Source organism: Aquila chrysaetos, chromosome 25 (assembly GCF_900496995.4).
Source record: "Aquila chrysaetos chrysaetos chromosome 25, bAquChr1.4, whole genome shotgun sequence".
Taxonomy (NCBI): domain Eukaryota; kingdom Metazoa; phylum Chordata; class Aves; order Accipitriformes; family Accipitridae; genus Aquila; species Aquila chrysaetos.
In genome coordinates, this window is record NC_044028.1 from 18,669,975 (window position 1) to 18,697,418 (window position 27,444).

Here is a 27,444-nt window from a genome sequence, read left to right on the forward strand (position 1 = left end):
GAAGCAAGCAGGGCCATGCTTTTAGGGCAGACCTTCCCCGTGTTCTCCTTGCCTGATGTTGTCTGGGGTTGAAAGTGGTAGAGGAATCCAAGGATTGAACTGAAAGCCTGAACCCTGCTCGCTCATCTCTTGCTTTTCCAAAGGGAGTGGGCAATTCCCAGCAAGGAGACCTCTAGCAGGGGTCTGGAAAGGTTTGACCCACTTGTTTTAGAGAGACCATCATCCGACTGCAATCACTAACTCACATTTTTCACATTTCCAACTATGGAGCTAAACCCTTTGATGAAGGGTTTGCCACCCTCGCAAGGTTTGGCTTCCATTTGTTTCACATCTGTCATCCCCATGGAGAGGGACTGCTTCCACGTGGCCAGATAATGGAGAGCTGGGCCAGACAAGGACACAACGTCCCTGGGATATTACCTCCACCCCTGGCTACTGCAACCGTGTCCTCCTCAGAGGCACTTGCAAGGTGGCCCAGCCCAGCCAGACGCAGGACTGTTTGTAACGCCGTCCTCCGCCCCTGCAGCCCTCGGTACCTTCTTGATGTTGGCCAAAATGCTGTGGCCATCCACAAAGGCATCCCCTGATGTGATGCTCTCGTCACCAGTCAGCATCTTGAAGGTGGTGGTTTTGCCCGCTCCGTTGAAGCCAAGAAGGCCAAAGCATTCCCCTTTGCTGACCGCCAAGGAGATCCTGTCCACCGCCAGCAGGGACTCTCGGCTGTCGTAGACCTGGGGGAGACCAACACACAAACCATGCCAGTCACCGCCCGATGGCACAGCAAGGCAAGTGGTGGCTTTACCAGCCCCGTGAGGACCATGGCTCAGCTGGCAGCAGGATACTCGGGAAAGGCCATGCTCTCCTCACCTTGGTGAGCTCCTTGATGACCAGAGGGCTGCTGAGAGATGACAGCAGTTCTGGTGGTGACTCCAAAACCTTCTTCCTCTCATCTGCCACGTCCCGGTCCTCTGGCAGCATAGACACCCTGTTCAGCAGTGCCACCTAAACAGGGAGGAGAAAAACCAGTCTGCCACCTGGCTGCTGTGGGACAAATGGGTTCCTCCAACGCCCCCAACCCGGGCAGGATCCATCCCTTCGATCAGCCACCTCTGGGGATGCCTCAGTCCCTTTGCCAACCCATACGCTCAACAGGATTGGCCCCTCCAAGCAACCTGCTCCAGGGCCGCTCCCTGGGAAGATGATTTAGGTGAAGAGGACCTGTCTCCAGCTCGCAGGGACTCCTGGGCTTGGTTTGGAAGGCACCTTACTTCTCCCTCCCAAACGCTTCAGCTCACCCATTTCCGCCGCCTGCAGATGCCACAGACCAAAGTTCTCAGTCTCCAGAGAAGGTTTGTCTCAATGAGGAAAAGGAGGAAGAGGAAGGAGAAACCCTGGATGGTCAAGGAGGTCAGGTATCGTCCGATCCCAGGCATCTCCCAGGAAAAGTAGTTCATCTGATAACTGATATCTGAGCAGGGATGGAACAAAACCAAGACTTGGATCAATCCACTCTGGGAAGGGGCAGATAAGCTGCAGAGAAAGCTGTGAGCCCAAAGCTTTGCCAGGCTCATCTCCACCCCAGCCCACATTGGCTGCCTGCCCACAGCTCTTCCCAGTGCTCATCTCCATCCCAGCCCACACTGGGCTCCCTGCCCAGAGCTCTTTCCAATGCTTCCCACAAGAGGATTCAAGTCTGGTGGGGATCTGGCAGAAGATGCCCAGTGGAGGCATGTAGAGGAGGTCAAGTCACTCTTGGGACTGGGATTTCATTACTTGTCTGTGAAACTTTCCCTAGCCCACATTTTCCTTCAAATCATTAGTAAGGAAAAGACTCCTTAATTGGATCACCTATGAGTGTCAAACACTGCCCAGTTTTTGCTTTAAAATGGTACCTGGAGCTACTGCTGAGGTTGGGTTAGAGGCCCCGTGATACTGCCCAGCTCCACCACCCACCCCACACAGACCCCCCAGTGCAGCTACAGTGGGATGGGCAGGATGGGCAGGTGAGGACCAACACAGAGACTCACTGAATGCCTTGCAGATGAAGATGGCTTCAACAGAGGAGGTACAAAACTGAATGAACTCGTAGTTCTGGTAGAAGTCACTGATGCATTGGCCCAAACAGTAATTGGGTAAGACGAGAAAGACTTTATCCAGGGTTTTGGAGAGATCCACCAAGCCCAGCTCTGGAAGAGGAGCACAGGAGGATCAACAGATTGGAGTTAGCTGGTTTTAGAGACTCTGATACTTCCAAGTTCAGAAGGAAAACCAACAAATTTTGTCACGTTTAATGGGTAAGAATGGACTGTCATAGGGTTTTTCTGCTAGTATGGGCACAGCTCTGGGGTGGACTCAAAGAGTCCCCTTGGGGCTGGATCATCTTGGTGACAGCAGGGTGCAGCGCTGGGCAGGCAAGGAGGGCAGTGACCCACCTGGGATGCTCATGATGGTGACCGCGAGGAAGGTGGCTGTGCCCGAGAGGATGTTGAAGATGGTGAGACGGGTGTAGGCTGTGGCTGCCACTGAGAAGAAGAAGCTGAGGAGGTACATGAGGGGGATGATGGCCCAGCCATAAAGGAGGAAGATCAGCATCACATCAACAAGGTGGCTGTCTTGGGTGAAGGCTTCCACATCAAAGGCTTGGAATATCACCTGGGGCACAGCAATGCGAGGAGAATGCACGTTTGTCTTGACCGCAAGCGATGTCTCCTTCTCTCAACGGCCCAGGCAGCAAGGTAACGGCAGCAGCGCACTGAACTGGATAACCCGTCACAGATGGTTCCTACCAGCAGCCCATGCCTGTCCCCAAGGGAAGCCCTCTTTCTGCAGACTGGGATGCAGAAGGGCAGATCTGGGGAATTCCTCTCCATGCTCCCATGTGTTTGAGAGTTTCTAGTGCCCACATCCAAGCGTTCAGGTGCCAGAGGCTGCAGCCAACTGACCCAGCTGGCTGGCCATGGCCCAGCTCCCAGCAGGACCAAGGGACCGCTTTCTTGCTGGTCCTTTCTATTAACTGAGACAATGCCAGTGGCCTCATCCTCTTCCCTGCACCCACACACATCCCAGCTCTCCCAGAGGAGCAGCACCCAGAGCTCCCACCCAAGGGAACGACAGGGGGATATCAGGGTGTCAGGGGTAACTCACCAGCATCAGAGCACAAGGGATGAGGAAGTTGATGATGTCCCAGAGCAGCGCGGAAAGCCAGAAGTTGACCACGTAGACGCCACTGACAAACTGGACGTGCTTGGCTTTGATGGCCCGCTCGCTGACCAGCAGCAGAGCGAAGGTGCTGGCGAGTGAGGCCATGCCATACAGCAAGTTGATGGCAATTGCGAATCCGGTCTGTCCTCTGCAGGAAGAGCAGCAGGGCAGGTTAGGAGAGGAGCAGCTCGACAAACCAATGCTGAGGCTACGAGAGGACAGCACACCCACACCGTGCTTCCTGTGGAGGCTACGCTCACCCAGCAAGCCAGCATGCAGAAGAAACACCCCATGATAAAAGTGCACCTCAGTAAGATGAGCATCTCCCACGCACAGCCCACCTAGCACACCACAAACCTCTACCCTGCCTTTGCAAGGTCCCACGCACATCCCCCCTGGTACAGGCGAGGTTCAGAGACCCTGGATGCAGGATTTCGTGAGGTGTATGGCAATACAGCCCCCTCTGCTCTGAGCACCCAGGGAAAACCAACCCCAACCGGTATCTAGAGGGGAACACCCAACCACTGAGATATGTGCATGGGGTGATGTGGCTGCCAGGCTCAGGCAGGTAAGTCATCTACACAGCTTTGCTCTCCTGACCTCCTGAGTACAATCACAGCTATGTTTGGGTCTGAGAAGCTCCAGCCTGGCTCCTCCACTGACACCAGTACGACCAAGCCAATCTGCACCCATGGAAGTCACAAGCCCTAGCAGGAAAGCAAGCGCCGTGCCATCAGACGTACTCCATGAGCTGGTCTTTGGCCTTCTCAGTGATGTTGCGGGGTTGAGGGTAGTTGGTGACTGTGATGGAGGCGTTGGGGCCCACCAGTACCCTGAAGACAGCGTTGTCGGCCAGCATAAGGGCCGTGGCGGGGGAGTGGTATGCCTGGTTGTTGAAGAGCGCAGTGACCGCTGTGCGATTCCCAGCTCCTTCAAAGGAGGCGGCTGCAATGTAGTGCTCGTTGAAGGCTCCCCCTTCCTCGGAGGCTCTTGAGATGAGGTACTCCTCCAGGCCACCTGCCAAACACCACGGCTGTTATGAGCCGACTCCATCACATGAGAGCTAACTGGGGCCAACTGGAAAAGACCCCAAGCAGCCCCAGCCCTGGTGGCCCACCCTAGCCCCAACGATGGCCACAAACACAGGTTTAAGGAGAACACAGCTCTGCTCGGGTGAAGAGGGGTCCTGCCAACTGTGGGACTCCACCGTGCGGGAGAAGATACAAGGGGATACACCAGATACGCCGCAGCTGGGACCTGAGCCACCCCCACCAAGGGCCCTGGCAAGAGAAGCCCGTGGCTCCTGCACACCCCGCCGGGCATCGCCTGCTCCACGGGTGCTCCGTGAACCCTCACCCAGCACCTCCAGCGGTGACTGATGCTGGGCGTCCAGCAGCTCCACGTACTGCTCCGCCAACCTCTGCGTCAGACCCGAGGCAGCCGAGACACAGAAAGGCACAATGGTCTGACCGTAGGGCTCCAGCGTCAGCCTCAGCAGGGAGGAGTCCCTGGGTCCCGGGAAGGTCTTGGCCACGATGAGGGCAAAGGCAGTGAAGATCAGAGGCACAAGGAACTGCGCTGCCACCATCTTCCAGTTGCGCCAGCTGTACATGGCTCGCTTCATGAACATGGCGTAGAACTGCTGGCAGCACAGGTAGAACTGGGAGGGGAGAAGTCAGGTCAACGCGAGCCCTGCCAGCTGCGGACAGCCCAGCCGGCCACATCACCCCACGCAGCTGATGGGGGAAATGACCCCAAAACCACCTCCCCATCCTGCCTGTAGCCTGTGAGCCCACAGCAGAGCCTGCTCTCCAGCCAAGCCTGTAAAGGGATGAGCAGGGCAGCTGCTTGACACCCAGCACGGCAGGTCAGCCCATCAAACTCCACGACTGCCCAACAGGATGCCGTCACTTTGGGATCGCAGGTGTTGTGCTGGTTTCAGCTGGGATAGAGTTAATTCTCTTCCTAGTAGCCGGTATAGTGCTATATTTTGGGTTCAGTATGAGAAGAATGTTGATAACACACTGATGTTTTCGGTTGTTGCTAAGTAATGTTTAGACTAAGTCAAGGATTTTTCAGCTTCTCATGCCCAGCCAGCAAGAAGGCTGGAGGGGCACAAGAAGTTGGGAGGGGACACAGCCAGGACAGCTGACCCAAAATACCAAAGGGGTATTCCATACCATGTGACCGGTCATGCCCAGTGTATAAACTAGGGGGAGTTGGGCAGGGAGGGATTGCTGCTCGGGAACTAACTGGGTATCGGTCAGCAGGTGGTGAGCAATTGCATTGTGCATCACTTGTTTTGTATATTCCAATCCTTTTATTATTATTGTCATTTTAGTATTGTTATTACTATCATTATTAGTTTCTTCCTTTCTGTTCTATTAAACTGTTCTTAACCCACAAGTTTTACTTTTTTTCTGATTCTCTCCCCCATCCCGCTGGGCAGGGGCGGGGGTGAGTGAGTGGCTGCGTGGTGCTTAGTTGCTGGTTGGGGTTAAACCACAACAGGTGTTAAAAGCAGCTTCAGCCACGAGCTTCAGCCACGACCTTTACCTTCCTCCACCTCTCAGCATATGAGGTTCACAAATAGGATTACTGCAACACGGCTGCCTGCCAAAGTGACCGGGCTGAGACACCTGGGAGCTCCCAGCCCAGCCCCTGCAAGCACCTTCTTTGCTTTTCAAACTCATAAACATCTTTCTCCCCTCTTCTGCCTTTCAGACATGCCCTTGAGAAGCATGGAGAAATTTATCACAGGTGCACAGGCAGCGGGCCACGAAGGGCTGCCAGGGATCTGAAACACAAGCCTAGCGAGGGAAGGAAGATGGTTTTTCTCCTCTCCCTGCTGGAAAGCCCAAGTGATGTAGCAACAGCAGGTGAAAACCACTTTAGATCACCTGGGACACCTTCAGAAGCATCTCTGTAGACCTCAAGATTAACACGAAGAGGATGGCAGTGACCAACCCCCACAACCTTAAAAATTACTTGCCCTAAAGATGCGGATTTGAATTTGATCTTCCCATTTGATCTTCCAAACCACACACAACGAGACTAGCCTGCACCGACACCCCCATCACTCACCCCGGTGTTGAGCTTGATGCTGGAGCAGTCCTCCGTAATAAGCGCCCCGCTGTCATCCGTCATATCTGTCATGCCGCTTAGGCTGCTGGAGTCATCCATGGCCCAGTCGTTGGAGCGTCTCTCGTGCTGGTACTGGAGAGCAGGCAGCTGGATGGCCTGGATATCCATACTGGAGTCCACAAGCTTCCCAACCCTGCGCCAGGAGGGAAAGCGGGTGATGAAATACAGACCCAGACAAGATCAAGCTGTTCTGAGCTGGGGAAGCCAAACCCAAGAGACAAAACCCAACACATGCCCCAGAGAGCTGTGTAAGACACCGCCACCGCTGAAGCACATGGGGACTGGTCATCAACCAGATGACACCCCACTGGGGCCAGCCCCACTCCTGCCTACCTCAGGAAGACTTCCTCCATGGTGGTGACCGAGGCGCCGTAGCTGGCGATGCCCAGCTCCTCTCGCTTCTGCTCCAGCTCTGTGAACAGGGCCTCAAACCTGAACGGAGAAGCGAGGCGTTAGACGCTGATGCTCCTGAGAGGGGGCACTCAGAGGTTAAGACCCTCTGGGCATTGGTCCTGCAGCTGGTTTGAGTCCTGCAGCCAGCTCCGGGGCTGCCTGCAGCACTAAGCACCCCACTCTTCCCAAAAGCAGCTTTTGGGCTCCATCTTCTGCTCCTTCTTGCCACAGGCAAGCAGGGGATGATGACATTACCTGTGCGTGCTCTCCTTGGGCAGGATGAAGGACAGCTCTGCCCCAGCATTGCTCTCCATGGTGGCGTTGGGCACGTAGTGACAGATGAGGCGGGAGATCTCCCCCAGGTTACAGTAGGGCTCCTTCACCATCACCATGTGATATCCTGCCCCTGGGCAGAGCCACAAGAGAAGGGAGAGGAGGGTAAATCACAGCCCAGCCTGGCCCTGGGGTGCTGGAGCAGAGAGGGATGCTAAGGCACCGCAGAGCATTGATGGCTTTGCCTGGGCATGGACGCAATGCAGGAGCAAGTGTGGGGATGGACCTCAGAAGAGGCAGAACAGCACGATGGGGAGCAAGCAGCCATCAGACGAGGAGCAATGGGTCCCCTTCCCTGCCCTATATCCCCCTCCTGCTCCTCCCTGGCAAGGAGAAGACATCAAGCACAGCCTGCCTGCTCCCCCCTTACCATATTTTCGCTTGAGGAAGAGTGAGGAGCCGCAGCACTGCAGCTCGCCCTTGGCCATGATAGCTATGCGGTCCCCCAGCAGGTCAGCCTCATCCATGAAGTGGGTGGTCAGCAGGATGGTGCGGTTGCTCCTCTGTTGCTGCAGAAGGTCCCACGTGGCCCTGCGAGAGGCTGGGTCCATCCCTGACGTCGGCTCATCCAGCATCACCACCTGCACGCAGCAGACGGGTGCTGGTCAAAAAGGGCAGGGAGAAGCACAGCAGCGTCTGGGGCCCAGAAGAAGCCTTGACCTCACAACATGCATGCAATGATCTTATTTGGGGAGCAGCCACCAGGCAGCAGAGCTGCACTGCAGCCTCAGGGCACTGTCCTCAGAGTTGTCGCCCTTTGTGGGGGTGCTCCTGCCCCCTCCTTGCTGTCCCTGCATCTCCCACTGGCTCACCACGGGTGAGGAACAACTTCAGAGCCACTAGAAGGACCTACGTTGGCCCCAGGGAGAAAGGTTCAAGGTGAGCCCCACCGAAGATGCTTGCCTTGGAGTCCCCAATGAGGGCGATGCCAATGGAGAGCTTGCGCTTCATGCCGCCGGAGAGTGCCTTGGTCAGAGAGCGGCGCTTGTCCTCCAGGTTGAGGATCCTCAGGATGTGGTTGATCTCCTCGGGGCACTTGGAGGATGGGTACCCCTTCAGCTGCCAGACAGGGGGAAAGGAGGGTTAAGCCTGCCTGCGGGGTTAAATGGATCTGGCAAAGACCCTTCCCACCACATCAGCCACCGGCTGCTAAACCCCACCACACTCCCTCCTCCACACCGAGGCAGGGAAGTGGGGCAGCACAGAGATGGACTCCTGCTCAACACTGAAGGAGCTGGCACAGCTGGCATGAGATTTCCGCAGAGCCATGCTGTCATCCATGACCCTCCACTCCTCCACCAGCCAAGCAGGGAGGTCCTGCTGCAGATGAGGTGGAAAGAGGAGGCAAGGGCTGTTCTGCTTATCATAGAATCATAGAATGGTTTGGGTTGGAAGGGACCTTTAAAAGCCATCTAGTCCAAGCTCCCTGCAATGAGCAGGGACATCTTCAACTAGATCAGGTTGCTCAGAGCCCCGTCCAACCTGACCTTGAATGTTTCCAGGGATGGGCCATCGACCACCTCTCTGGATAACCTGTGCCAGTGTTTCACCACCCTCAGCGTAAAAAATGTCTTCCTTATATCTAGTCTGAATCTACCCTCTTTTAGTTTAAAACCATTACCCCCTGTCCTATCTCTACAGGCCCTGCTAAAAAGTTTGTCCCCGTCTTTCTTACAAGCCCCCTTTAAGTACTGGAAGGCTGCTATAAGGTCTCCCCGGAGTCTTCTCTTCTCCAGGCTGAACAACCCCAAGCCTGTCCTCATAGGAGGTGTTCCATCGCTCTGATCATTTTTGTGGTCTCCTCTGGACCCGCTTGATGGATCTCACCACGCTTTCCCAGCCTGAGGAAACCACGGGGTAGCTGCAGGGTGCCTCCCCAAGGGCTGGCTCCCAGGGGCCCAGCAGCACTCCCCCCAAATGCCGTGCTCACCCCTGCATAGAAGCGCAGGTGCTCTTCCACCGTCATGTTGTCGAAGAGGACGTCGTGCTGCGGACACAGGCCCAGGCTGCGGCGGATCAGGACCATGTCCTGGGAGATCTCGTAGCCGTTGATGTACGCCTGCCCACCCGTCGGAGAGTGCAGACCTGGGAGGAGTGAAATGCAGCGGCCTCAGCTCAGGGCTGAGGATAACCCTGGGCGGCAAAGAGCCGGCGGAAAGGTGGGGGTCCTGCCAAGCATCCCCCCCACATGCAGCTTTCTGCCAAAAGTCAGAGCTGGCTCTTGCACAAGCTGGGGCACGGCAGGTTTCTCCTTCTGCCCACAGGGCAGGCTGCATGGCATCCATAGGTGGGAGGTGGACCTGGCAGTTCTGCCAGAGCGGGCAGGCAAGGAGTGAAATGGGCAGGTAAGCTTGCGTCTGAGCCTGGCAGAGGTCCAGGCAAGGCCAGGGCAGACCTCCAGGAAAGGTCCCATGGGCACCCTGGGCTGGCAGGAGCAACACAGAGTGATGGAAAACAGGGAAGAAAGGACCATCAAAGGTCACCATGCCAAAACAGGCTGCCCGGAGCTCAGCAGCTCAAGAATGATGAAGACCAGTTCTTGGCCCATGCCGTCTCTGCCTTATCATGACAAAGCCTACAGAGACCCATCCTACAGCAGGTCCTTTCCCTTCTCAGGGCTCTCCAACACAAAGACTGGCTGTCATTTCCCCAACTGGCTGATCCCACTCTCATGGAGGGCTGACCAGGGACCCCCACCTTCCCTCCATCTCCCCAGGCAGTGACATGCCTCTTACTACCCCAGCATCTGTGGCCAACAGCTCAGTGAACCGAAGGTGCTCCAGGGAAGAGCAAAAACCCCTCCCCAACCTCAGAGATGGGGTTCAACTCCTCCTTGCAAGTCAAACCATCAGCCCTTCCCTGCCACGTGCCAGCCCCAGAGCAGGATGCAGCTCCTACCTGTGAGCATGGACAGAGTGGTGGTCTTCCCAGCTCCATTGTGTCCCAACAGGACAGTGATCTGCCCTTCATACATGTTCACCGTTAAGTCCTTAACTGCCTCTTTCATCTTGTTTCCCACTTTGAAGACCTGCAGAGATCACGTTAACAAGTTGATGCTGCACTTGAGGAAAGTGCTCTCACATCTGCCCCCTCCGCTCCACACGGCAGTCAAAGCCCATGATGCTCACGTGGTGTTGGCATTAGACAACAGGTCTAATTCAGGTTAAATTCAGATGTTAACAGGTTAAATACAGATGTTGCTGCACCTGTAAGTACCTAACACTTCAGCCCACAACAAAATGCAGCCAGCTCTGGGGAAGAGCCTTACCTGCCTTACAGCAGCCAAGCAACACAGCCCAAGGCAAAGAGGGCAGCGAAATGATAAGGAAGCTGCCTGCAGGCAACTTTTACAAAAACGACGTTATGATGTGGTTGTGCTGTGCTGGGAAGTCAGTACCTTGGAAAGGTGCTTTATTTTGATTCCTGACACAAGGTCTGCAGGTTCCTCCTCAATGTACTGGCTCTTCAGAGCTTTCTCAGGGTCCTCCTCCTCCTCCTTCTCTTTTCCCACGACAGTCCTGGGGCGCCCGCACCAGTACGAGGGCTGATGGAAGAAGGTAGAGAGAGAGAAACTCAGGCAAAGGCAGAGACCATCTCTTCTCCCCAGCCTTGGCCACCCTCCTCCTCCCACACAGATGCCTCCCAGGGATCTCCAAGACCACACTCCTTGGCCTGGGAACTGCTAACCAGCACATCTTCAGCAGGCAGGTCAGAGGATGAAACTGCTCCTCCTGCCCTGCTGCCTTCCCTTGGTTCTCCCTTACAGCAGGATTGCCCATGATTACACAGGCAGTTTTTCGCCATCTTCATTCCCATGGAAAAGGTCAGTACTTCAATAAGAAGCAAAATTGCTCAGGCAGAAGCACCCTGTGCAGAAGAGCCCATGCAATGGAGGATCACCCCCTCCAAAAACGTTGACATCCACCAAATAAAAAAAGCCTTGGGTCCAGCTGCTGCGATTACAGCCTTTTTTTGACCTGGCTCTCTAGGAATGAAAGTAAGTGTTTGGGACCTTAAATCCCTGTGGAAATAACAACTCAACAACTCCTGGATGCAAAATCAGCATCCTGCTGCGGCTTTTGGCAGACAACTGTATCTCCACCACCCTGGTCTAGCTGCAAGAGGGATTGGGATGCTGGAGTAAAACCATGCTGGGATAAGGAATTTAGAGGGGAGGAGGAAAAACCTCCTGATCGAGTAACAAGGGATACATCCCCAGGATCAAAATTGCTTGTGTTGCTGTGGCTTAATGAATTCTCAGCAGCCAGCTGAGCTGCAGTAACCACCATAGCTACAGCTGCTGAAGACGATGCCAAGCATTTGACTTGGCAGAGCGAAGGCAGCTCAGCTGACAGGGTGACAGTCCTGACCCATCCCCTGCCACTAGCACGTGGGGGCTGGCAGCGGGACGCAGATCGCCCAGGTCTACCCAGATGGCAGCGCTCGGGGCGTTTCAAATGACTGGATCTGGTTACTCGCACCTGGGGCTTCTCTCCAATGCCTTCGCTTGGGCACGGAGACACTTAACACCCTGCACGCCAGGAAGTGTCAGAACAAAGATTTAAAGCCAAGAAGACAAAAAAACCACAGCTGCATCAGCCTTTACTGAGGACGTGCTGCAGACCCCTTGATTTTGGAGGCGAGACGGTGCCACCCTTGTCCATTAGTCTAGCCCACTTCATAGCACAGACGTGGGGACCATCGCCAAGCGATGCCCGTCAAGCCCACTGGAAGGGGTGCGTAAGCAGTGCTCACCGTCAAGAAGAAGTACCACGGCTGAGGCACGCCGTACTCCCCTGGAAAGACGGCCTCCACGTACCAGGCCACCACGCCGTAGAGCACCGAGTCCAGGAGCAGCATCCCCAGCACTTGGGCTAAGGTAAAGTTGTCGTCCACGCTGATGGGCTTCATGAGGTCCCTCCACTGAATGCCAGTCCCTGCAACACACACAGGGCACTGCTTACCTCTGCATCCCCAGAAGGACAAAGTGTTCTCCAAGACTGTCAGATAGCGTCCCCTGTCCTAATTCACTGCTTGGTAACGAGGAGCATACACATGGCTCTACAATCGCTTCTATAGATGGAGGGAAAAGATGCAGCAGAAAGCACGCTGACATCTCAAGGCTCCCCACCCCATCATGCTTCTTCCATCACGTTCTCAGCAACTGCCCGGGGAAGAAGCAATGTCTTCTCCAGCCATTGCCGCTCCATCACTGCAACCACCTTTTTAGTGCCACCACTTCGCAAAAGCGTGGCCGCTGCTGGAACCAACAGCAAATTCTTATTAACAGAAATTAAAGGTATCTATTGGGAAGGAGGAAATGCAGTGGATTCCCATCCGTTAGAACAGAATTTGTTTGGTAATCAAAGCAATGATGGCATTTTGCACAGCCTAGACTGCCAGGGGCTGGGTTCAGAGGGGCAGAGCCCTGGTACTGGTAAGACCTGCAGGAGCAATCAGCAATTAGCCCTCCTGCTCTCATTAGGAGCCCAAAAGTCATTCTCCCTAACTTCTTTCCACCCTTCACACCACATGCAAACCAGTCCCAACCCACCACAAAAAAAGGCTGGCTCCTCTCCTGAGGGACGGGAGGCACTTGCTCACCTTTTCCTTCAAACATGCCTATAAGCTGTGCCCCCATGGCCATGGCCACATTGGAGATGAGGCAGGATGCCAGCTTCTGGCTGTGGGACATCAGGTCGTAGCGGGGCGAGATGAAGAAGTAAGGGATGTAGGAGAAAAAGTAGAGGAAGCCGCCAGCAGCAGCCGCAACATTTGCTGCCAGCAAACAGAAAAGCGGGAGGGAAAACGTCAATAATACGGTGATGCCACCAAATATTTCTCACCAGCTTTCCATCCAGGGAGATTCAAGCCTTTTGCACAAAGTGTGGTTACAGGGGGGCAGGACAAGGACGTGCCCATGTCCCTCGGCAAGGCAGAAGCAGTGCCAGGCCCCGACCCCGTGGTGGGCAGCTGCAGAAGCATCCTGCCCATCCCAGACCAGAGCATCCTGCGGCCAAGACAGCCTAATGCATAAGCTTGTCTGGTTTGGCAAGTGAGAGTACTCGCATCCCTTCCCACACACCGTGGGGAAAATGCAGCCAAAAAAGGGAAGAAAAGCCCCCCCTTCGCATGTCAAAGCAAGTTCTCCAACACAGAGCCCTGTGCAATCCCACATAACTCTGGTGCTGGCCCTGCTTTTGAGCAAGATGGACCGATGACCTCGAGAGCTGCTTGCCAACTCAAATTAACCAGAGATTTCACAGCACAATGACCATAACACCCTGCCAGCCCCGCAGGTCAGCAACGCAAGGAGGCAGCCGGGAAGGGACTCACCTCTTGAGAAGAAGGTGCTCACCATGAAGTTGAAGGAGATAGAGGAGATGGAGAAGATTGCGAGGAAGGTGAACACCAGCGTGGGGTCACTGTTGGTGAGCACCGCTCCCTGTTCGCTTACCTACCGAGAAAATCTGGTTACGCCCACGGTTGCTGAAGCTGGCTGTGGCTGCAGGCATGTGTAGGCAGCCAAGACCTAATGTTTTCCATGGGTGAAAGACAAGCTGAGATGGGCAAGAACACCCAGGCCCTCCTAGACCACTCCAGAGGGAGGAAATCTAGGTTGCCCTCATATGATGTGGGGTCTAAGAGGCAGGGGACACCTTGCTCAGCATCTGGGCAGCCACCTCCTCCTTCTCATGGTGTGGGTACAAGCAGAGAGGAGGGCTTGAGTGCCTCCAAGGGCACGCAGGGCTGTGGGAGCAGGGTGGTCCTGCTCTGCATGGAGTGCCTGGGCCTTCCCGGTGCCCGTGGGGCGCTCACCCTCCAGCCCCCTCCTGGGGAGGTCACCCCTGCCGTGAAAGGCAGCTATGACGGTCAGCGCTGCCCACCCAGCTCCAGAAAAGGCCAACTCCAGCCTCTGTTACACACGTGGAGGAGTCCTGAGACACCAGGACAGTCCATCCCACGGCAGAGGAGCCTTGTCATCCCCATGCCTCGCCAGCACAGAGCTTCTGGCCTGCAGAACGGTGGCCTGGGGAAAGACACTCACCTTGACACAGAAGAGCACGGTGACGAAAAACACGGACACCAGGAGGAAGAGGAAGAACATGAGGAACCAGGCGCTCCAGTGCAACCAGTTGCTGAGGCCCATCATGTGCATGTACTCCTGCGGGGAGGTCACGCCGTCACCCAGAGCTGCACCCACACCTCCTAGGCATGGCCAGGGTGAGGTGGAAGCTCCTGGTCAGGGGGGTGGTGGGGGTGGCTTTGCCCTGAAGCACTAGCGAGGGAGGTGGCAGCCCTAGGTGGTCCTGCACAGCCTTCAGCATTGCACGGTGTCCCCCACCTCCCCGAACACCACCGCTGCAGGAGAACAGCTCCCCAAAGAGCTGAGCTGAACCCAAAACCAGAGCAGCTGGTGCCGGCGGGGCCACCACAGCCACCCCGCGGCAGGGCCACCACAGCCACCCCGCGGCGGGGCCACCACAGCCACCCCGCGGCGGGGCAGAGGGCAGGACAACCCGACGCCCGGGGCAGCCCAGCCCTGCACGCTCAGCCCTGCTGCCGCAACCACCGCATCAGCCGAGCCCCGACCGCCCCCACAACACAACGCAGACACAGGGGTTCCTGCATTCAAAAGACAGAAATTTCGCTTCCCATATGCTGAACTCTTGAATCCACCCAGCTCTGGAATCCACACGTGTTGCCCCCTCTCCAAGCCACCTTCCAGCCCAAGAGAAACACCAGCCCTTCGGTCCAGCAGCCTTGGCCGCACGGCAAGGAGAGCCGAGCCGCATCCCGGCGGCAGGATTAGCGACATTCCTCCCTGGGGCTTGCTAATCCGCTGCCATCCCCACCTTCTGCTTGCTGGCTCCAAACCCGACGGGGATTTTATTCCTAATTTAAAGGCAGCATCTGTTGGGAAATGCCGCAGAGGGAGGGGAGCACCCAGATGTCCCACTGCTCACGTTACCTTCAGCTTCTTCTCCTTCTCGTGCACGACGGCACGGACGATGTTGAGCGAGGTGTAGGTGAAGCTGAGCATGAGGAGCAGGGGCAGCTGGTTCTGGATGGCGAGGAGGAAGAGGTCATTGACGTACGCCGGGTAGGGGAAGCGCTGCACCACCACCGTGATGTTCTCCAGCAAGCTGGTGGAGCTGGCGTTGGCGTGGTACTGTATGATGGCTCTGTCCACCGCGTGCTGCACCGCCAGGAAACCTTCTCGGATATAGCCTGCAGGGCAAAAACGAGACGGGGGAATAGAGACAGGTCCGGGTTTTGGGGGGAGGCGTTGGCACAAGGAGAGAAACAGCTTTTGTGGGAGGGATTGCTCGGGAAGAAGAACGGGAAACAAAAAAAGAGCTTGTAGGAAAAGCAAAATAAACATCACTGTCGACACACTCCTGCAGACACAGAGGGGCTTGGGAAGGATTTAAATGACAGCAATTTAAATCTCTCAAAATCATCATTTAAAAGCAGCTGGCAGGAAAACTCAATTTAAACTGCAGTCGCCTTTCTGCAGGCCTGCCTTTATTTTTTTTAGGGGGAAGATTCTCCATCATCATTAACCACCATCAATGTCACTGAGCTTGTATTTGGTCCCCCTTTGGTTTTTTTTGTAAACCAAGAGAATATGGGATACTATGCAGGTTTTGGTGAGGAAGAATATATCCTGTTACTCACATTTGGCTTAAATTTTTGTGCGTTAGAAAACAGTGAAAGATTTTTCATTTTCAACTAGTTTATTTTTATGTGGGATTTCTGCCATGTGTTACTTAAATGGAAACTCAGATTCTGCTTACAAAGCCCCAAACGAGCATTTTGAAAGTTAGTTGCTTAAAATGACCTAGACAAGAGAAGGAAAATGTAAGAGTATGAGATCACAAACAATGTTTTATATTAACTAATTTAATAAACAAACACTGTAGCAAGGGAATTGATCTGAGCTCCTGGTCACCCCATCCCGCAGAACATTTGAACCAGCAGATATCATCCTCTCAGGCTCACGTTTATTTACACTGTGTGAGCAAAACCCGTTTGCCCGCTTTCTTGGCCTCTCAATCTTTTCCTTGACACTGGTATTGAACGATGGAAGGCGAAACCCAACCAAGGGAAATAACCCCTTTGCAGCCACAGAGGAAGCTCCCAAAAAAGTAAGTCCTAAGCCAGCTCCGGCAACGTCCCCGCCGCCTCCTGCTCCGTCAGTGGTTTGGCTGTCCTTAAAAACCTACGCTCAAACCACAGAATTGCTCTGTTTACTTTTAAAGTATTTAAGCAGCATGATAAACACGGAGCAGCTTGGACCTGAAAGAAATTTTCTATTAAAAATATAAAAGGAAAAAAAAATGTTAAATTAAAAAAAAAATCACCTAAATAAAATTTATTCTTATCCAACGCGCTCAGCAGAGGTACCCAAGGGCCAGCAGTGCCCAAGAAGTCACAGGATAAAATGTAAATAAATATTACAAATAACAAATATAATATTAGAAATATTTGCATTAAATTAATTATTTTTAAAAATTAATTTAATTAAATTAATTTTTTTTAACGAAACTGTTTATTTAAAAGCTCAGAGCCTCAGTGAATCTCCGTAACGAGCTGAGTTGCTGTACAGAAAATTACACCCATCCCTTTGGCCGCAAAATAGCCCGTGGCAGAGGAGAGGCAGCCCTCACCCGGTGTTCCCCCATCAGCAAACTTGGCCTCCCGCGGCCCGGGCAGCTGGAAGAGCGGGAAGAGGTAGCTGGTGTGCCAGTCCCGGTCCAGGTTGGGGTTCAGACCCGTCTGCTCGCTCCGCGGCGCGTTCCTCGGGCTGTACTTGAAGCGCAGCTCATAGTCGACCTGGAAGGAGCACACCGAGGGCGTCGCAGGTGGGACAGAAAGGAGCAAAGCCGGGACCGCGGAGGGTGGGGGGACGCTGTGGGCCACCCCCGGTGTCCTTGTCCCCCCTCCTCCACCCCCAGCCCCGCTCACCTGGAGGGGCAGCGGGGCCGTGCTCTGCTGGAAGCGGTGCTTGAACACGACAGCGGCCAGCACGCTGCCCGAGCGGTTGTCCGACTTGACGTACTCCTCAAAGTCCCGCTCCGAGGCAAAGCCCTGAGCTGCGGAGGGGGAAAAAACAAACAGAGATGCAGGCATGGAGCACGGCAACTCAACGCGGGCTGATGCTCAACCATCACCAAAACCATCATTTTCGTCCAGGTCATGAGGGATGCGCTCCAGCCAGAGCTGGGAAACACCGCTGCTGCCAGACACAGGGGATTTATACGGGATGCTGCTGTACCCATCACAGGGCATGCAGACGATTCCTCCTCCTCGAGAGCAGGAGTCAGCTCTCCTTTCAGAGAAAATCCTAATATTATCTTCAGTTTGGAACATGAAGCGCTAAAATTTTCTGTGCGACAAGATTTCCAAAAATACTTTTTCTCAGTGAAGTGACAGCCGTTTTCTTTAACTATTTTAGGGCAATATTTTTCTGGATGGAAACTGCAACAAAGTGCGACCAAAAATCAAACCAAAATCCTGCAGTTTTAGCGAAACAAAAATAAAACCATTGCCTTGAAGTTCCGAAAAAAACAACGCATCCCAGGATTTATCAGAGTAAAAATTTGTACCAATTTCTGGGCCCCCTGCCCCTGCTCACCTCTGATGCTGATGGGTAAAGCTCTCTCCACCGCCTCGGCGATGCTCCTGACGGCACTGCTGTTGGAGGGGACATAAGCCAGCTCCCAGGGGTTGCTGGGGTGCCGGCGGTAGAAGAAGCCCGGCAGGTCATCCACGGACTCGGGGGGATAGACGGTGGCGTTGGGGTGGCTGATGGAGTGTACCCGGTGCCGCAGCGCTATCAGGATGGCGGCAAAGAGCAGCGGTAGGCAGATTTCGATGACTGTCACCAAGATCTGCCGTTTCTGCAGGAAATAAAAAGATATAAAAAGAAATAAGATGTAAACACTGAAGGTAGATCAAGCACAGTAACGAGGTTCAGGACATGCAAATGTCATACGGCAGAAGCGTTCTTGCATTTCACAAGGTTTCACAACCCGGGTTTTTCCAGAGCCCAGGAACAACGCTGCGCCGGTTCCCACATCCATCAGGACTTTCTGGCCAAGGTGTCCCCTACCCTAAGCACCGCTCCATCTCAAACCACCCTCCTTTAGAGCCTTCCCTGCCATGCTGCCGGGTTTGAATGAGCTGAGCTGGTCGTTTGCCCTTTGCCTGCGCCACGGGGCTCTGCCCAGGAGCAGGCAGCACTCAGTCCTTGCCTAAACAGCTCCTGCAGGCAGCTCTCCCGTGCCGCAGGGACCAGCCGCTGCCGGGAGAACGAAGAGAACAGCTTTCGCCAAAGCACAGCAACCTTGCCCAACACTTACGGGGCTGGGAGCTAAAAATACTGTAACTAAATGAAAGGCTGGGACGAGCAGCAGCGGGGGATGTAAAGCAGAGTGTAGCAAAGCTATTGCAGCCAGTAAAGTTTCTGCTGCTGGAGCTTAGAGCAGGACACGGGCTCTGCAGCCTGGGCCGGGGTGGGACCTCGCAGACCCTCTGGGTACAGGCATCGGTGCCCCTGCACAGCACTGAGAACATACCCACGAGCTCAGCCTCCACCCCAAGGCCTGCCTGCACTAACCACGATGGCTCGTTTATGTTTTTTTTAATTGAGGTTCAAGCAACCGGACAATGAACTCGAGTCCGGTGAACATACTTGGGCAGCCAAGCTGCAGCATGACCCTCCAGTGGTTTCGCCCAGGGCTACCTCTCCTGCAAACTTCCCACTAGCTACTAACACCCACCACCAACCCAGGTTAATTAGCATTTAAAACTCTGCTCTTCCAGGGGAACTGGGGTCATCTCTGACTGGAGGGGCAGGGGAAGCAGCAGTCCCAACCAGCACCATGCACACCCACGTCCCTGCAGCACGACCCCCCTGATCTGTTTTACTGCAGATGCCAGGACACGCTGCTGACCGATGGATTGGATACTCGTAAAAATCACTGCAAAGGTTGCGCTTGCTTCCAAGAAAGTGAGCAGTGAGCACTGGGCTGCTCCCGCTGGAACCTGCATCACCCCGCTGGGGCGGGGATGGGAGAGGGAGGCAGGCACCAGAGCTGCAGCAGCAGCAGCCAGGCAGGTCTGGGTAAGAGATGTGAAATCTGGACCCAGCCACCTTATTTCCTCCTGCAAACCGAGCTGCCTTCACCCGAGCCCAGCCCAGCAAACCTCAATCAATGCAGTGACAGCTAATGAGATGTCCCTGGCAGCAGGGAGCAGCTCTGGGTGCAGGGAGTCACGGCTGCTCACGTGGAACAGGGTGCCCAGAGCAGAAGCAGTGGCATTAACCTCTTCCGAGGGCTCTGGCTAAGATGAACTTTACAAGACACAGGGGGTTTTCCACCCTCCCCTCCACTGGGCTGAAAGAGGAACACCACCAGGCAAGAGGAGCACCAAGAGGTTTATTCTCACAACTTTGCTGTCTCAGCAATTGGTTTTTTATTTGCCGGCACAGCTCCTCGCCGAAATCTCCGCATGCTCGGTGTTGTTAAACCGCCTCCCGCCTGGCCCCAAGGCCGCTGTCACAGCCGGGCGCAGCGATGGGCTGCGGTGCCGTACCAAACGCCTGCAGATGGAGGAGCACGCTGCGGGCATGGCACGGCTCGGCACGGCACAACCCTGCGGCTCTCGGGGCTCCTCACCTGCCTGCTCTCCTGCCTGCTCTCCTGCCTGCGCCGACCACGTGCTGGAGGCAGCACCCCGGCTGCCACAAAAGCTCCTTCAGCTCTGCAAACACCAAGCATTGAGCTGTGCTGACCATGGAGTTACACCTCCCGTCCCTCTGCAGAGTGGAAAAAGGTTTTATTTTTTTAAACGGGGAGAGGAGGGGGAAGCAGCAAGTGGGGTACGTGAAGGTGGACAGAGTCTCCAGTGGGGCAGGAATGGAGCCCTGAGCACAGAGCAGCCCACATCTCCCGGGAAGGGGGACAGTCTGCCCTGCAGCAGCTGGGGTGAATTGGCTCTCGGCCGCTTTGTCAGGAGGGGACACAGGGGCATACAGCCACACAGCCGCTCCCCGCATTGCCCCGGCTCTCAGCAGCCGCTGCCAAAGCCAAAAACCGCTCTTCAGGTTTCCCCTGGGAGGAGCTGCCTGCTCCCACCCCAACCAGGGACAAGGAGCCACTGCTGCAACCAGCCCCGGCAGCACGGCCAGGAGGCAGCAGCTCCAAGTGGGCAGGGAAAAAGGAGGCTTTCCAAAGGCCACACTCATAAAAGCAACTGTTGCAGATGTCTGATAGTTTTATAATGCGGCTCTGGCGGACCAGCTGCCTCACGATGATTTACTACCATATTAACCCTCTCTCAGTCTCCTGGGCTGTCTCCAGAACGGTTGCCTGGCTCCCTGAACTCGCAGGCTAATACTCATCTACCAGTGCTGGCTTTCACCGCTTATAAGCTGCCGTATTCCAGAGGCGACGGGGAAGCTCATCCATAATCACCACCTCCGCCTGGCCAGGACTGCCCCAGCTTTGAGCAAGCCACGTGTCCCAGCATCCATCTTCACACCAGGGTGATAATGGCTTGGGAGCTCTGCGTCTTCATCAGGAGCATGATTTTTGGTGGAAACTTAGAGGAGGGGAGCAAACACTCCAGGCTGTATTCCGGCACAGTAGATCCCAGTCAGGCTGTGGCCTTGGAAAACACGACGAGAGGTGCCCCCACCTCAGAGCACAGCCAGAAAACAATGCTATTCCCCTGCAGAGGGGATTGGGGATTGTCCTGCCCATGTCTGGGGTGTACAAGGGGGATTCACAGGACTGGCCATCACGCACACCCACGGAGCATGCTCCTGACTGCAAATCAGACCTGCTGCCAGTCCCTTCGGTCACATCCAAGCCCTGCTGCCTGCTCCCTGCCCTGCTGGAAGACTGGGTGCAGGCAGCCCAGCCAGCCCTTCCCTCTTCCTTTTGTTTATTTTTAAAGCAACATCGTGCTGATCTGCAGAAGGGTAACTGAAAGTGTAAAGCCAGGCTGCAGCGATCTCTGCTCCCTCCTCTTCCGTCGCTCTCTGCCAGGGCTGGCTCCGGGTCCCAGCGGAGCCACAGCATCCGCCCAGGAGCGCCCACACGCTGCTTAAAGGCGCTGCAGAAGCAGGCAGGATGCTGCCAGTTAGCAGGGCAAGGAGGTTCCCAGGTCCCCAAATTCATCATCATTAGCCAGCTGCCACGCAGACAGTTGGGCTGGGAGCGGATGCCAGGACGATGGTGGTTTAATATTTTTAAGACCCCCAGAAGCTGCAGAAAGTAACGGAGGGAAAAAAAAACCTGGGCCCCGGGGGGTTTAGAGGCATCGGGCAGCAATCAGCACCTCCAGAGGAGGCTGTGTAACAGGATAGCTCAAGAAACCCACCATCGCACAGGAGGGTGCGTGGGTTATCCTGCCCTGCGAGAAGGGTGAGCTGAACTCACAGCCAGATTGCAGAAGGAGGGGAATGGCACAGCATGTACTCGAGGGGACAGGGACAACTGAGCACACAGCCCCGTCCCTAACTCCCCAGCACAAAAGCATTACAACACCACATGCACAAATAAATCGGTTTTTGTCCAGGAGATGCCCCGGGCCCACGGTGAAGGTTTGCTGGAGAATCAAGACCCTGGGCAAGCTCTGATGTACCCACATTTAGTGGTGACAGAGGCAGCCCCCCGAGAGCACAGCGCCAGCCCACCTGCAGGATGTAGTTCTTCCAGAGCAGCAGCCCAAACTGCCTGAGAACAACCATCCTCCCATCAGAAGGGGACCACCACCGGTGCCACCGCTGCTCCGCAGGACCCTGGAAGAGAGGAGAGAGCCATGAATGCCGGGTGCTCGTGGTCCCGGGCGGCCGGAGGTCAGCATTCCGCATCCCGCCTGTCGGCAACCCAAGGGCAGCTCTCTGTTTCCAGCCTGATGTCACCACAGCTGGCTTGGCCTCAAATGGGGAAAAATAACTGTCGTGCTCCCTCTCTAAGGGTCATTACTGACCCGTAAGAGCCAGAGCTCGTGGTTTCTGGCATAACCCGATCCCGGTTGTTGGTGTGACCCAAGCTGCAAGAGGGGGAGGTCGCTGTTCAGAAACCCAACCTGAGAGCATCAGGGGTCCCTCAGCTGCAGCAGGCAGGGGACAGATTTCCTTAAGCAGTAGGAGCAAAGGGTTACAGAACCACAAACCCCAGCCTGAGGAAGGCCACCAAACTCCTTGCAGCCCATTATTTTGGGACTGGTGAAGATTTCAAGTTGTGCCTCCGCGTCCTGCAACGTGAAGGGTTGGGTTTGCAATGTTAACAGTGCTTTCCCAGCAGAAACTTCTTGGAGAGGGAAGGATGAGAAAAGGGCAGGGAAGCAGAACGGAAGGTCGGCACTTGAGGTCGATACACCCGCGTCCTCCCCCTCTTGGGAAGCATCTGCCACCCCTCCAAGTTGTTTTTGTCTCTGCAGCGGCATTTCCTGACGAAGCATCGCTGTCCCACCAGGAGACAGGCTGCGATTGCACACGTGCAGCAACTCACCCAGAAGCGCAGCACAGCGAAGGGGCAGCCCTGGCACGAGCAGAGCCGCCTGCCCACGCTGCTGGATGCCGGGCAGCCCCCAGCCAAGCAGCCCCTCAGCCTCTGAGCACGGCAAACCCCCTCTTCCCGCAGCAACGGGGCCAGCCTGGGTCACAGCAGCACCCATCAGCCCTGCCGCACTCTCCACGAGCGGGCAGCTGCCAGGTTCATCTCCGAGAGCCTGTGCTCCAAAGCCTGGCAGCACCGAAAGCCACTGCAGAGACAAGGACGGACACGTTACTTACCAGCAACGCCCCTGGAGGTGCTCAACAGCACATTTTCCAGCCCCGGTCAGGACAGTAGCGGCTCCTTGGATGCAGCTGGCACCCACAAACCTCAGCAGGGAGTTTAGGGTGCCGCAGCAAGAGGAGAAGGGAGGTTGGCAAGCCAGCCTGCCCAACCTTCAGCTCCCAGACCGATGACTGGTAAATGCACATTGCGAGCAGAGCACTGACAGCTGGGAGCAACTGAGCTGCAGCAAGAGCAAGCTAAAATCCACGTAGGTCTGCGGACAAAGCAACAAGCATCCATCTACCTAGCCTGCCCTATGCCACCAGCTCCTTGAGCCCTCCAGAAACATTCTCCTGGCTTGGCATGCACCTTCCCATTCCCAACCCAAAACCCAGGTGCATTCTTAGAGAGAGAGAAAAAAAAAAAAGAGAGAGAGAAAAACCTCCCCCCACCTTCTTTTTGCCACTCCATGCACAGAAGTCAGATTCCTGCAACAGCAAGGGACATCTGTGCTCGAGCGTCCTGCTCTGGACAGAAAAAAAGCAGAAGAGGTCCACTCCTGCAGCCCAGAAAAGCCTGTCAGATACCTGCCCCGGGCAGCAAGCAGGGAAGGAACAGCAAAGGGGACTTTGCAAAGGTCTCTGCTGCTAGATTTCAGCTTAAACACCTTCAAGCTCATCACAAAGCGCTGTGTCTCCAGCTGGCCTCAGGTCCACACATGCCCCGGCAGAAATGCCACCGGTCTGCCATAGGAACCCCCAGCCCCATGCACTGCATGCAGCAGGATCCAACACACCTCCAAACGAGCCTCCTGAGGAGCAGAAACCTTCCTCACGCACTCAATCAAAGGGAATCCAGAGCAAATCAAGGGAATCAAACTTTTCGCTTCTTTTAAAGACAACAAACACGACAGGTCAGGCTGGAGAAGGCTGCTGCCTTTGCAGAGATCCCACCTCCTGCTCCCGCATCTCTCCTGGCTACTCGTCCTGCCGCACCCTCAAATGCAAGCTGCCCCCCCCCGACCGCCCACACGGGTCTTATGGCTGCCATTGAGGCCGGTACATCACTGAGAAAATGTCAAGCAGCTCTTGGGTAACACAAACACTACACAAAGTCAGAAAACTTCATTACTGTCAATAAATTTTTTCCAAGCTTTTAAGTGTTCCAAGAAAACCCGTACTGGACCTTTCACTCGCTGGAGCACAAGAGAAGGAAGCAGCTCAGTTACAACAGGGCTACTCTTACTAGATTTGAGAACAAAAATGATTTTCCAGGCTCTGGGTATCCACAGAAATGATTTTTTTCAACCCAAAAGGGAAAACCTTTTTTGGAAGGTGCTGCCTGGATCAGCCCCGAGATGCCCGTGACCACAGGCAGTTCAGGCAGGGTCCCCACCCCCCTGCCCATGTCCAGGACCGCTTTTGGCAGGAAAGGAGGACTGTGCACAGCCGGTTCAAGACAACCTCAGAGCACCACTCGTACCTTGCAGGAGGACACCCCGCGATGCACTTGCCTACTCGCATGGTGGCAGGTTGGGCTGTCCCCTCCGGAGATGCTCTCCTGCCTGACCTGAGATAAGACTGACTTTCCCAGCAAAAGGCACCGAAAAACATCTGGGAGAAGAAAGAGATGACCACCACCAGCTTCTGGGAGAACAACCCAGTTCCTCTCCCCCTCACTGGGAATACCCTGCTCTCCGACCCGACCGCAGCGGGAGGAAGAGTCTCCTAAATACGCGAGCGTGGATTCGCCCTGGCCATCCCCAGGAAGGTTAGTGAGGAAGGAGACCCTCCTGCCTGCCTGCCTGCAACCCAGACGGGTGGAAGCCAGACAGGTCCTTGCCACCTGGCCGGCACCGCCAGCCCCTGCTGTGCTGCCGAGCACGGCGCCGAGCTGTGCCGGATAACGTGGTGGCCGCACCAGCTGCCAGCCTGGACAGGAGGTCTCCCGCCGGTGGATTTAGATGAGGACAGGCTGAGGATCGGCAGGGATCAAGGCCACAGCATCCCACCTCCTGACCCACTTCCACGCCGCCTCGTCGCCGGGAGCCAGCCGTCCCTGGCCACTGTCTCAGCAGAAAGGGCCGGGCAAGCCAAGCAAAGGCCACGTGCTCCTGGGAGCTGGCAGTTATTTTAGAGCACTCGCTGCATTTCTGCTCTTCTGATGTCCCGTTCCCATAGAAACAAGGCCTGGAAATGGCAGACGTTGCCTTTTTTTTTTTATAAAATCAGCGTTTCTCCCCACCAACTCGCAGAGGCATCCTGTCACCCCTAAAAGATGAGCTACAGACCCAGCTGGAACTTCCATCTCTGTGGCTGCGGACCACACAGCGCCCAGGGTGGTGGCATCACATACCTGGTGAGGGCTGTCAGGACCCGGGTGCTTTGCACGCTGACACCGGAGTGGGAAACACCTCTCTGCTCCCCGCAGTGCCCGTGCTGGAAATTAAAAGCATGAGCACCCATGGCAGAGGGAAGGACTTTTTCTGGCCAGCATTTTCAGGAAGAGCAAGCTATTTCCGACACCTGTGCAGCCAGAAAGCCCCTTCTCCTACAGCCAGGTCCGGCAAAAAGCAACCAGGGCCAGCAGCCACCAGACCAGCCACAGCTGTTCAGCGGCACACAGCTCTCATTGCTGTTTTTGTCTTCCCCCTCTCACCATTCACGGAGATGCAAGAGTCACGACACAGCCAGACCATAAAAGCCGCACCTACCGCAGCGTGAGAGGTTGTGCAAACAGCAATAAAACTTTCTGGGAGGCTGCAAGCCTGGCGGGGTGCAAGGGGCTGTTGACCCAGCGCGGGCATTGAGCACGCAGGACCCAGCAGCCTCGCAGCTCTCTGCAAAACCAGCGCTCCACTGGCTCCCCCACAGATCCGTTTATTCCCCAGACAGGAACTTCAGGTCTCGAAATACAGAAGTAAACACAAACAATGACAGGGCTGGGTCCCGTTTGCAGAAGCGGGGGTCGGGTTTGTGCCCGGCCGCTGCCCCGGAGCGAGGCAAGGAGGGAGCTGGTGGGCCCGGGGAGCCCGGCAGGCTCCTGGGTGAATGAATCGCATCCGCAACACGCGCTCGGGCATCAGCAAGAGAGGAGGGAAGAAGCTGCTGCATCAGAGCTGGTCGTTCCATTTGCTTTAAAAACACCGTCGGTGGTTTGTCCGGAGAGTTTGCAGTTGCACGTAAAGAGCCAAACTCTCTGCAAGTTCAGTGGCCTCGTGGATTTGGCAAAGGAACAAGGTCTGGAGCCCGATGGGGGAGTTTCTCGTGAGCCCTCCTGCAAACCACCCCCCGCCTCTCAGCCGCCGGGCAGGACAGGCCACCGGGGCACGCTTCGAGCCCACGGCAAACAACACCCGGGGGAGCTCCCTTCCCTCGGGCGGCTACCTGCACTTGGGCTGTGCTTGCCGGGGGCTAAGAGCAGATGCAGAAGTAGCCCGTGAAGCGGGGATTTCACGCGCCTGAACCGCGGAGACCCGAGCTGCGGCTTATTTATACTTCCAGAAAGCCGTCTGTATCGGTGGTACCCGCTTGCTTGGCCAGAAGCCCCGGGGCGCAGCCGGGCGCTCGCTCGCTCACCGGCAGCCCCCAAGAGCCGGTGTCCCAGCCCCAGGGTGCAAGGGGAAGGGGTGACCCAGGGCACCCCCCTGCACCAGCCAGGGCCGAAGATGACGGCCAGGTCACGCCGGCAAGGCGCAGCCCTTCTCCCGGCCGTCAGGAGCCATGCAGGCCCGTACGTGGCATCCCCGGGGGAGGCTGGCAGGGGCGCGGCGCTGCCTGCGAGGGAGCTGGGCACATGGTCGCCTCCTCCTCCTCCTCCTCCTCCATCCCGCCTGCGGCCCAGCATCCCCGGGCCCGGCCGCTCCCCGCGGGGTGGGACCCGCGATCCGCCCCGGCCGCAGCCGGGGACGGCGAGCTCTGAGCACCCGGGGCTGCCCCGGGCCGGGCTCAGCTCGCCCCGCGACCTCGCGGGCCCCGGCCCCACGCAGGGGGCACCCACCGGGCCCGGGCTGGAGCGCGGAGGAGCCCGCGGCGCTGGGCGAAAAGGCCCCGGAGGCTGCCGCAGCCCCGGGCGGGGCCGCCCGCCGACCGGCCGCGCAAAGGCCGCCGCTCCCGCGCACCCGCCGGGCCGGCACCCCCCGGTACCCACCTCCCCCCCCCGGCGCCCACCCACCCACCGACCCACTCACTCACCGGGCCGGGCGGCTCCGGCTCCGGTTCCGGCTCCGGCTGCGGATGCGGCTCCGTCCCGCGGCCCCGCCCGCCCCGACAGCCGGGCCCGGCCCCGCCCCGCCCCGCCCCGCGCACGCGCCGCACCGGCGGGCGGGGCCGGGGAGCGCGGGGAGAGGAGAGGGGTGCGTCACCGCGCGCGCGCGCTCTCGTGTGTGTGCGTGTACACGCGTGTGTGTCACTGTGTGTGTGTGCGTGTACACACGTGTGTGCGTCACTGTGTGTGTGTATGTACACACACGTGTGTGTGTCCACGTGTGTGTGTCGCAGTGTGTGCGTGTAGACACGTGTGTGTGTCACTGTGTGTGTGTATGTACACACACGGGTGTGTCGCTGTGTGC

The 27,444-nt window shown here is 56.3% G+C and overlaps 1 protein-coding gene across 5 annotated transcripts in view; it reads right to left on the reverse strand.

Annotated features, from left to right (window-relative positions):
* ABCA3 (ATP binding cassette subfamily A member 3) overlaps positions 1-27,162 on the reverse strand; it is a 31,853-nt gene extending 4,691 nt beyond the window's left edge. For 2 of the 5 annotated variants that reach the window (XR_003921490.2, XM_030001624.1), the window contains exons 1-26: positions 27,068-27,162; positions 21,785-21,889; positions 17,714-17,978; positions 17,044-17,171; positions 16,746-16,911; positions 15,044-15,303; positions 14,120-14,236; positions 13,408-13,528; positions 12,676-12,849; positions 11,827-12,008; positions 10,469-10,615; positions 9,970-10,099; positions 9,002-9,156; positions 7,975-8,130; positions 7,442-7,652; positions 6,994-7,144; positions 6,679-6,777; positions 6,286-6,478; positions 4,558-4,861; positions 3,945-4,218; positions 3,145-3,349; positions 2,433-2,652; positions 2,028-2,186; positions 1,296-1,468; positions 868-1,002; positions 537-731 (exon numbers count right to left, since the gene is read on the reverse strand). Coding sequence is in view for 4 of the 5 variants with exons in the window: in XM_030001624.1 (XP_029857484.1) it covers positions 537-731; positions 868-1,002; positions 1,296-1,468; positions 2,028-2,186; positions 2,433-2,652; positions 3,145-3,349; positions 3,945-4,218; positions 4,558-4,861; positions 6,286-6,478; positions 6,679-6,777; positions 6,994-7,144; positions 7,442-7,652; positions 7,975-8,130; positions 9,002-9,156; positions 9,970-10,099; positions 10,469-10,615; positions 11,827-12,008; positions 12,676-12,849; positions 13,408-13,528; positions 14,120-14,236; positions 15,044-15,303; positions 16,746-16,911; positions 17,044-17,171; positions 17,714-17,978; positions 21,785-21,838 (4,374 nt within the window). In the remaining variant the exon portion in view is untranslated. Of the gene's footprint in view, positions 1-536; positions 732-867; positions 1,003-1,295; positions 1,469-2,027; positions 2,187-2,432; positions 2,653-3,144; positions 3,350-3,944; positions 4,219-4,557; positions 4,862-6,285; positions 6,479-6,678; positions 6,778-6,993; positions 7,145-7,441; positions 7,653-7,974; positions 8,131-9,001; positions 9,157-9,969; positions 10,100-10,468; positions 10,616-11,826; positions 12,009-12,675; positions 12,850-13,407; positions 13,529-14,119; positions 14,237-15,043; positions 15,304-16,745; positions 16,912-17,043; positions 17,172-17,713; positions 17,979-21,784; positions 21,890-23,670; positions 23,829-26,873; positions 26,884-27,059 lie in introns of those variants that run through there. The other 3 variants (XM_041120162.1, XM_030001622.1, XM_030001623.2) reach the window with 3 other exon arrangements.
* Between the last annotated feature and the right edge of the window lie 282 nt (positions 27,163-27,444).